Consider the following 10,118-nt stretch of genomic DNA (forward strand, 5'->3'; position numbering starts at 1 on the left):
CAAGTGGTAGAGCGCTAGCCTTGAGCTGAAGAGCTGAGGGACAGCGCCCAGGCCCAGAGTTCAGGCTCCATGACCAGACCCAAAAAAAAAAAAAAAAAAAAGAATAGGCAGAAATCAACAGATGAAGGGGTGACACTGATCAAGATGCGCTGTACTTATAAACTGACATGCTGAATTGAGACTTCTCTGTACAACTACTTAAAAATTAACAATAATAATGAGATTGGTATGGATTTCAGGAAGTAATGCAGGGAGGGACAATTGTACGTACCATCGCACATATTTGAGAAAAATAATGAGAGAATGATTTCCAGGGTAGTATAAAACTAACACTGCCAATGTAACACACACTCTTTTTTGTCCTGTTTGGATTTAAAGCAGTTTGGGTGTAGGAGTTCCAGGCAGTAGATAAGACATCTGCCCTGTTGTTTTACTATCTCAAGATTAAGATGGCTCTGTTTTCATCCAAGAATTTTATTTATTTATTTTTGGTCGGTCGTGGGGCCTGAATTCTGGGCCTACGCGCTGTCCCTCAGCTCTTCAGCTCAAGGCTAGCACTCTACCACTTGAGCCTCAGCCCCACTTCCATTTTTTTTCTGCTCATGTGGTGCTGAGGAATCGAACCCAGGGCCTCATGCATGCAAGGCAAGCACTCTACCATTGAGCTACAGCCCAGCCCCTCATCCAAGAATTTTTAAAAAGGAAAGAGTTACAAGCACTATGAGTGGAAATGAACGAAAAGGAAGGAGGCAGCAGAGAATCTAAGAGGTCGAGAGCACAAATTCTGGGTTTAAGACAGACAATGGAGAGCCAGACTCATTCCTGCAATTCTGGCTACTCAGGAGACTGAGATCTGAGGATCATAGTCAGAAGCCAGACCCAGGCAGGAAAGTCTGTGAGTCTTATTTCCAATTAACCACCAAAAAACCAAAAAAACAAACAAACAAAAAAATGAAAGTGGAGCTGTGGCTCAAGTGGTAGCCAACCTTCAGTGAAAAAAAGTCAAGCAGGAGTTTGAGGTCCTGAGGTCAAGCCCTAGTACTAAAAAACAGAGCAATACCAACAATAAGCAGATATTGGAAGCAGGGCTAGATTTTGCATCCATATGCTTGGGCAATCCGTTGACCCACGCTACAAGTCTGCTGTCATTTGTCAATGATGTGGTAACAGAACTCAGATGATGCTATGATGAGATTGAAATCAGCAAATACATGCCAGTGCACCTATAACCCCTGAGTGAGAACACAGGGCATGCCAGCAGACATCTGTCAATCATTATTAATTAGCTTCCTTCCCCACCTCAGTGCAAATAGCCAGGTACACTTTGATGTGACTCTCTTATGAGACCCTACTTTAGCTATAAAAGCAAGGAAGGTGAAGAGCCTGAAGAAGTTTTCATTGCAAAGTTTCTTTTCTGAAATTGCAGTTAACATGTCTTGAGGTAACAGGCGTAGAAAAAATATAATCAACGTGTTTAGTATGTGATAGTCTAACATCGGCTTCGTGTTACTACTTAAATAATAACACAAGTTATTACTAGAAGAAAATGGTTACTAGAAGAAAATGGAAATAGAAAAAAGGCTCTTACCTTTTGTTTTTCATTTGTACCCTTTTTATGTTTCTCCTTTCTACCTTCTTCTTCATACACCAAGACGAAGTCAATTCTTCGCTGTCCATCATTAAAAAAGAGAGAGTCTGCTTTTCCATTAAATTCTTCCTGTAGGGAATAAGATAACAAATTGTGAGATACGCCTTTAGAAACTTGACAATTTGGGTTTTTTCCCCTCTTTTGGGAAACAAGTACTGGGGCTTGAACTTAGGGCCCAAGCACTGTCCCTTAGCTTCGTCCAGTCAAGACTGATGCTCCAGCACTGGAGCCACAACTGTATTTCCAGCTCTTTGGTGGTTAGATATGAGTCTCATGAACTTTTCTGCCTGGGCTGGCTTCAAACCTCAATTCTCAGTGTAACTACGATTCTAGGCAGGAACCAGCAGCACACAGCTTTAGAAGTAGTCTCTAGTTTCAAGAACCACAAGGATGTGATCATAGAGAAAGCAAGATAGGTTCCTAATTGGATGCTTGATGATGCTGCAAGGCCTTTTCAAGCACAAGGTGTTCTTGGTGAAGTGTCTTTGATTCAGCTTTATCTTATGGTGTCTGGGGATGTATCTGCATTGTGCACAGAACACATTCATCCATCATTCCTTATTTATTTCCGACTCCAACAGCTAAAGGGGTGTCATGTTTGGATATGAGCACAGTGACATGAGAAGTTTATTTAGCAAGAAACCAGAAACCAGATGTATTTGATGAGAATCTCACCTTTCCTATATATTATTTTTTTAAGTTTTAAATCATTTTTCAATTACTTCCCTCTAGACCCTACCACTTTCTCTAGAGAAAGAACTATTTTGTAATCATAAACAAATATAAAAAAAAAGTTCCCACATATCCAAAAGACATACTGCTTTTTCTTAAATCCCCAATGTCCCCTCACCAATAGCAAATAAACTGAAGAAGTGTTTTGAAAAGTACCAACAATCACTAGGCACTTTTGGCTCACAGCTTTAATCCTAGATATTCAGGAGGCCGAGATCTGAAGACTATGGTACAAAGCCAGCAAGGGCAAGAAAGTTTATGACTCTTATCTCCAATTCATAGCCAAAAGGCCAGAAATGGCACTGTGGATCAAGTGGTAGAGTACCAGCCTTGATCAAAGAAGCTAAGGGACAGCATCCAGATTCTGATTTCAATCTTCAGTACTGGCAATGATTGCGTGTGCGTGTGTGCATGTGCGTGCGCGCACACACACACACACACATACACCTCCTTTTTTCTCATTAAAAATGGATTGAGAAAACTGAATTGAAGGGCTTTTGTCTAACTAAATATAAAATAAAAAAAAATAACAAGAAAACGATAGAGGAATGCACTCTAATTTTCTGACGAAACAGTTTGCACATTCTGCTCATTAAATGTGATTCTCTTCTGTATTCAGTGTCAATTGGAAAAAAGAAAAAAAAACACCCCATTTTACCACCACTCCACCACTTCCTCCTTTTCCTCACACTTTAGCTGAAATGGATTTCTTGCAAAACTTATCATGCTGATACTTATTATTTCTTTCCTGTCTCCCCATCCTAGGGTGCGGAGAGGCATGTCACCCGCCAAGCGAAGGGACCCTTGGCCTTACCCCAGTCTCAAGCACAGTGTACTGCTTCTCTCTGCCTTGAGAACCTGGAGTAAAAGACACATCAAGGTCTGAGACTGAGGCCATTATTCAGTTCTCTCATTTCTGATTTCAGTTATTGAAAAGTAATACGTTTCTCTTAAAAGGACTTACTATACTGGGCACCGGTGGCTCATACCTGTGATCCTAACTCTTCAGGAGGATGAGATCTGAGGATCAAGGTTCAAAGCCAGCTCAGGCAGAAAAGTCCGTGAGAGACTTTGATCTCCAATGAACCAGCAAAAAAGCCAGAAGTGGAGTTATGGCAGAGCATTAGCCTTGAGCAAAAGAGTAATTTAATACTTTAGAGGCATGCTCAGTCCTTTTTCCTTTCAGCGACAGAGTTCTGTTAGATACTTTTTCATTTATGCTGCCCTTACTGGGGCTTGAGCTCCGGCCTTAGGCGCTATCCCTTAGCTTCTTCTGCTCTAGGCTGGCACTCTTAAGTTCTGAAGCCATAGTTCCACTTCTGGCTTTTGGTGAATTAATTGGAGATAAGAGTCTCATGAACATCACTGGTTTCAAACCTCAATCTTCATATCTTCATCTTCTGAATAGTCAGGTTGCTAGCCACTGAGGCCAAGCTTCACTTTTTTTTTTTTTTTTTTTTTACATTATTCCTGGGTCTTAAACTCCGGGCCTGGGCACTGTCCCTGAGCCTCTTTGTGCTCAAGGCTATCACCCTACCAATTTGAGCCACAGCCCAATTTGAGCCACAGCCCCACAAAGCCACGTCCGGCTTTTTCTGAGTATATTATTGGAGATAAGAGTCTCATGGACTTTCCTCTTTCCTGCCCCAGCTGGCTTCAAATCATGATACTCAATCTCAGCCTCCTGAGTAACTAGGATTATAGGCATGAGCTACCAGTGCCTGGCTTTGGAACAAATAATTTACGGTTGGTGACACCCAGGGCAACTGCTAGAAGAAAACTATGTAGAAATGAGAGAATGGAATAAAGTCTCAGGAGAGCAAAAGGTAGGGTGGGACAGTCAGGAAAGCTTGGTGGTGATCGCAGGTATCTGAAAAGTATACCCAAAAAACAAACACATGTTTTCTCAGACTTCAGCAAGAGCATACCAGAATGAAGTTTGAAGCATGGAGACGGGCATGAGAACATGTGCACACAGTCCCACGCATTGCACTGAGGGGAGTGGAGACGCGCAGTCTGGCAGCTAAGCTCCCAGCATGCTAGTATGCCTTCTGTGTGTGCCAAGAACCAATGAGCTGGCAAGAGCAAGTCCTGGGAAGCAAGAAGCCATATTTGGATATGGTCCTGGGAGGAAGCGGTGGCCGGGGTGAGGGTGCCAGCCTTCTACTGCTGTGAAAACCAGCTTTCCCTTTCCTTGGCAGAAGCCATCCTACCAGGCAGGCAGGAAGATGGAGGAAGCTCTCCACTGGGCTGGAAAGCATATGTGAAAAAAGCAAAACAAAAACAACAGCAAAAGTGCTGGTCTAAAGACAATGACTCACTGAAGAACAAAAACACATTGTCAGACACTAATGGCTCATGATATAAATCCTAGCTAGTCAGGAGGCTGATATCTGAGGATCATGGTTCAAAGCTAACCTGGGCAGGAAAGTCCCTGAGATTCTTAGCTCCAATCAAGCACCCAAAATCCAGAAGTAGAGCCATCTTTGAGGGACAAAGCCCAGGTTTAAGTACCAGCGCGCGTGCTACGCGTACGTGCGCACACACACACACACACACACACACACACACACACACACACAAATAGAAATCAAGACTAACTCAAATGTCTTTTCTTTCTTACTAATGTTTCTAACATTGTTGCTTTGTATGTACCCACAGTATAATCCCTGTTTTCACTGTATTGGATGTTGGTATAATTTGTGGAGGGGAAGGGAAAAAACAAATTGTTTAAATAAGGACCCATTGCAACAATGAGATGTACAAGAAGTTATGTCAAAAAACGAACCTTACAACTTTGGCAGGGGGAGGGGGGCAGATGGGAAGAGGAAACAAAGGAGGAGGCAACAATGCTTAATAACAAATGTACTCATTACCTTGCCCATGTAATTGTAACCCCTCTGTATGGTATTTTCACAATTAAAAAAAAAAATCAAGACTAGAAGTCCAAATCATCAATGCCAAGCAGAATAGCAGGAGAAAAACCAAACTGTAGTCAGAAAAGAGAACAAAACTGAAAACATTAGACCTTCTATTTTTTTCAGTAAATCCTGAATTGACTTACATAAAACCTTCTAGGGGAGACAAGTTTAGAAGCAAAACCTTCTATGTAAATATTTAGCTCTCATAAAATATGGAGTTGGATTTTTATCTGCATTCCATGAAGTTAGCAAAGACATATATTCCTGTTTAGCCTAATTATGGCACAGTTTCGGTAGACATGAGGTATAAATAAAAGTGAATCTCCTTTTCCTTTATACAACCTGCAAAAACACTGCAGAAATCAAAGAAAGTTGGTTGCCCTTTATTCTTTTGATTTTGATCAGATTGCTATGAAAAAAAAAAACACCATCATTTCCAGCTTTGAGTGGTTAATTGAAGATAAACTTCTCATAGACTTTCCTTTCCAGGCTGACTTCGATCCTTGATTCTCAAATCTCAGACTCCTGAGGGGCTAGAAGTACTAATACGAGTCATTGAGGCCTGATTAATTTTTTTCCCTTAGGCTACAAAGACCTTTTATATTTTTTTCTGATAAGATTTATATTTAGCCAAGTAGTGATAGCTCATGCCTATAATTCTACCTACTCAGGAGGCTGAGATCTAAGGATCGTGGTTTAAAGCCAATCCAGGTAGGAAAGTCTATGAGTTTGGTTTTTTTTTTTTGGGGGGGGTGCTCAGTCATGGGGCCTGAACTCTGGGCCTGGGCACTGTCCCTCAGCTCTTCAGCTCAAGGCTAGCACTCTACCACTTGAGCCATAGCACCACTTCCGGCTTTTTCTTCTTATGTGGTGCTGAGGAATCAAACCCAGGGCCTCATGCATGCAAGGCAAGCGCTCTACCTCTGAACTACCTTCCCAGCCCCTTCTCTCAGTCTGAGATTCTTATCTCCAATTAACCACCAAAAAAAAAAAAAAAATCAGTAAAGTTGTGGCACAAGGTGCTAGAGTGCTAGCCTTGAGCAAAAAAGCTCAGGGACACAGACCAGGCCCTGAGTTTGAGCCCCGCAACTGGAAAAATAAAATTACATTCAGGACAAAATAAGTACCTTCCAGAGATGAGCTACTATTTTGGAGTACAGGCTCACACACACACACACACACACACACACACACACACACACACACACACACACACACACACATACACACTAACCAAAATGGTACCATACCATACGAACTGTTTCATAAACATCTATCATAGACATTTTCGAGCTTTACATAATCTGCATCATCATGTTTAATAGCTGCAATATAATTTAGCTAAACAGTTCCTCTACTGAGAAACTCAGAAGCGGCTTCCAATTTTCCGCTTTCATAAACACCACTGCGATGATTGCCCTTGTACGTATGTATGTGTGCACATGTTCAATCGCTGTTTCATTAGGCCAAATTCTGGAAGCAGATCTTAAGTGCCTTGGCTTTTCAAAAGCTTCTGATGTATAGGCTGCTAAATAATGATTACAGGAGATGCAAAATCAACACATCCACCAGCAGAGTAAGGTGCCTGGACCACCTTCACCACATGAGTATTTGTCAAATCTTTCCAAAATCAGTCAGAATTCATACTGTGATGGTTGGCATTTTGGGGAGTATGGAGGGGGAAGGTATAGTATTGGGACTTGCACTTAAAGCCTCTTTCTTGCTAGGTGGGCACTCTACCTCTTGAGCTGTGCCTCCAATCATTTTTTGCTTCTGTTATCATTCAAATAAGGTGCTTGCATTTATACCCAGCCCGTCCCAGGACTCACAGTTGGGTTAACAGGTATGTGTAGCCACATAGAATTTGTATTCATTGAGATGAGGTCTCAGGAACTTTTTTGCCTGGGCTTGTCTCAAAATGATCCACCTAACTAAACTCAGCCTCCCAAATGGCTGGGATTACAGGCATGAGGACACCTCAGTTAGATAATTTATACCTTTTAACTAGGGAATGTAAACATCAGTGCCCAAAGGAATCACTGCTTTGCTGAATAGTTCCAATGGAGAGCCTTGACCTAACCAAACTATGTGATTATTTACTCATTTTGCAGTAGACTGTCTTGAGTTTTTCTGAGGAAACCCTACAAGCTTCCCAGGGATGGGCAGGTGAGCAGAGGGCAATATAGAGCAGACTTACAGGATTCCATGAGGTTCCGTTTGGGACCCTTGCAGCTAAAGAAAGACTGAGAAGTTAAGGGCACCAATGTCTTTTTAATGATAAATACTCAAGATATGGAGCTAAGGGTTAGGAGAGGGTCATGTTCATTTATAAATTGTGCATGCAACAACCTAAGTGCAGAAATGGACTGAGCTGTCCCCATGGTTGACGGTGGTGGTGTTGCTGGCTAAGACACCATTAGAAGAGGCATCAGAGGAATGGAAAGCAGGATAGGAAGAATTCACTTCTACCAAATAAGTCCCTAAAGGAAATGTGAGAGGGGTTTCAGGGACTTGTCAGCCAGCAATAAGTTCAGCAGTATTGACACATTATCTTTCTGTGGAGGTTTAACTGTAGTGTTTCTAAGGTTTTAGGTTCTAAGGTTCGAAGTGTTTTAGGTCATTACCCCACTGACTTTTCTTTCACAGATTACATGCCACCTGTATGCCTACCACATACTAGTATTTTGGCTCATACATTTCCCTTGACTTAGAACCTACTGCTTTTTCGATTTAATTTGCTAGTTAAATCTGATGTACCCTTTCTTTTAAAAAAAAATGCAATGCTATTTTACATTGATAAACGACTACAACTAGCTCCCAAATAGCTGAATTAGTTATTTTTAGTTATTTCTCATATGATACAGATGTAGTTGCTTATAAATATCCAACCGTATCATGAAAATGTCCTCACATTGCTGCTATTCACACAGGGAGCAGTTATATAGCAGTGGCTCCTAATCTGGTAGATGGGTTTTGTCTATTTCTCTATATTAAAATAAACCCTGGAATTCTATTATTAAAACATCACGTTTCTCACAGATACACACGGGACAAGGGTGAAGGAAAGCACATTGCCTCCAGCAAAATTGTTATTAAATATTTCGCTCTTGTCCATGCAAGGAAGTGATTTTCATATGATCTTAATATTCTTAAAGTTTCTGAATTAGGATAGATGAAATAAAGACAGAACTTTGAAATGACCTTGAAGATCAAAAAAAAATTAAAACTAGGGGGTTTGGAGATAGGGCTCAGTTGGTAGAGCATCAAAATATAAATCAAGAATCTGAATCCTAGTTTCTCTCTCTCTCTCTCTCTCTCTCACACACACACACACACACACACACACACACACGGAACATGTTTCTTCATGATTTAATGGCCTTGGACAATATCCTATCTACAGCTTGATTTTTAAGATCCTTTGTTTCCAGAAACAGTATTTGTTGCTTCACTTCAGAACCATGTGGTTCCCCAGCTCCCCTCTATCCTGTTCCTCTTCATGAAAAATATTTCAATTGCCTGGAACATGGTATTGTTGTGGTAGCTTCTACTTTAAGTCCAAAGTTGTGAACAACTGCTCTTTTCTCCAGGCCCCAGGTTATGTCCTTGAGATGTTATGCAGAGCTAATCTTAGAGCTGGTGGCTCTTACCTGAAAATGGACAGAAGGGTTTTGTGACTGTGTGTTTCAGACTGTGAACTAAAGAGCACAACTGTAACTGAGCATGTAACCAAGGTACTACATCTTAAGCTCTTTATGAGGTTTCTGTATATTCACATAGACCTTAGGTGACAATCTGTCATTCTGCTACTGACACAAGTCTGACAGCTGTCTAAAGGTTTCTAAGATTTCTTCAGCTGACACAGGTTTCAATTTCTAGCTTCAGAGTTTCCCTGAATTATTTTTAGCTTTCAACGGTTCAGTTGACTTTTTTGGGGGGGGGGTGCAAGTCCTGAGGCTTGAACTCAGGTCCTGCGCATTGTTCCTGAGCTTGTTTCTGTTCAAAGTTGACCCTCTACCCACTTGAGCCACAACTCTACTTTTGCCTTTTTTGGAACTTCATTGGAGATGAAAGTCTAATGGATTTTCCTGCCCGAGCTTACTTTGAACCATAATCTTTAGAGCTCAGCTTCTTGGTAGCTAGGATTACAGGTGTAGGCCACCAGCACCCAGCTAGCATGGGTATTATTGCCAAACTTGATTGACACAGGCTGTAATCCTTTTTACTCAGAAGACAGATGTAAGATCACCTCCAATGTGCTGTCAGACCAGACAAAGTTAGAGAGCCCTTATCTCAAAACCAAAACACAAACAAAAGGCTGAGAGAACAGCTTAAGAAATGGCTATTTGTTGTGGGGTAAAAATGTTTCCCCAACATACAACCCATATGGCTCACTGACAACAATGGTGTAAAGATATCTTAGACTGACTAAAGAAGTATATAAGCAAAACCCTATTAACATAATTATGTCATATAATTATGTGTTATAATTATAAATAAAACCTTACCAGTTTTCTCCTGCCAAATCATTGGGAATCTTCAATAAATTAAATGCTCTGAAGAAATGAATTTTCAGACAATTAACTTTACACCAATGTTTAAATGGTCACTGTGTGTGAAGTTTTCTCAAATGTAGTATATAATATTCTGGGGCATCTTAAAAAATTATCAACTATAACCTAAACTATTTTTGGGGGGTCCGGTAGTGCGACCTGTACTCTAGGCCTGGGTGCTGTCCCTCAGCTCTTCAGCTCAAGGCTAGCGCTCTACCACTTGAGCCATAGCGCCACTTCCGGCTTTTTTCTTTTTGCTTATGT

The 10,118-nt window shown here is 41.1% G+C and overlaps 1 protein-coding gene across 1 annotated transcript in view; it reads right to left on the minus strand.

The window, feature by feature from the left end:
* Positions 1-10,118, minus strand: part of Ano6 (anoctamin 6) — a 121,389-nt gene that overhangs the window by 63,788 nt on the left and 47,483 nt on the right. Inside the window, exon 3 of the mRNA XM_013018717.1 lies at positions 1,589-1,717. Within this exon, the coding sequence (XP_012874171.1) occupies positions 1,589-1,717 (129 nt within the window). The remainder of the gene's footprint in view (positions 1-1,588; positions 1,718-10,118) is intronic.

This window comes from Dipodomys ordii, unplaced genomic scaffold, assembly GCF_000151885.1.
Source record: "Dipodomys ordii isolate 6190 unplaced genomic scaffold, Dord_2.0 Scaffold42, whole genome shotgun sequence".
NCBI lineage: Eukaryota > Metazoa > Chordata > Mammalia > Rodentia > Heteromyidae > Dipodomys > Dipodomys ordii.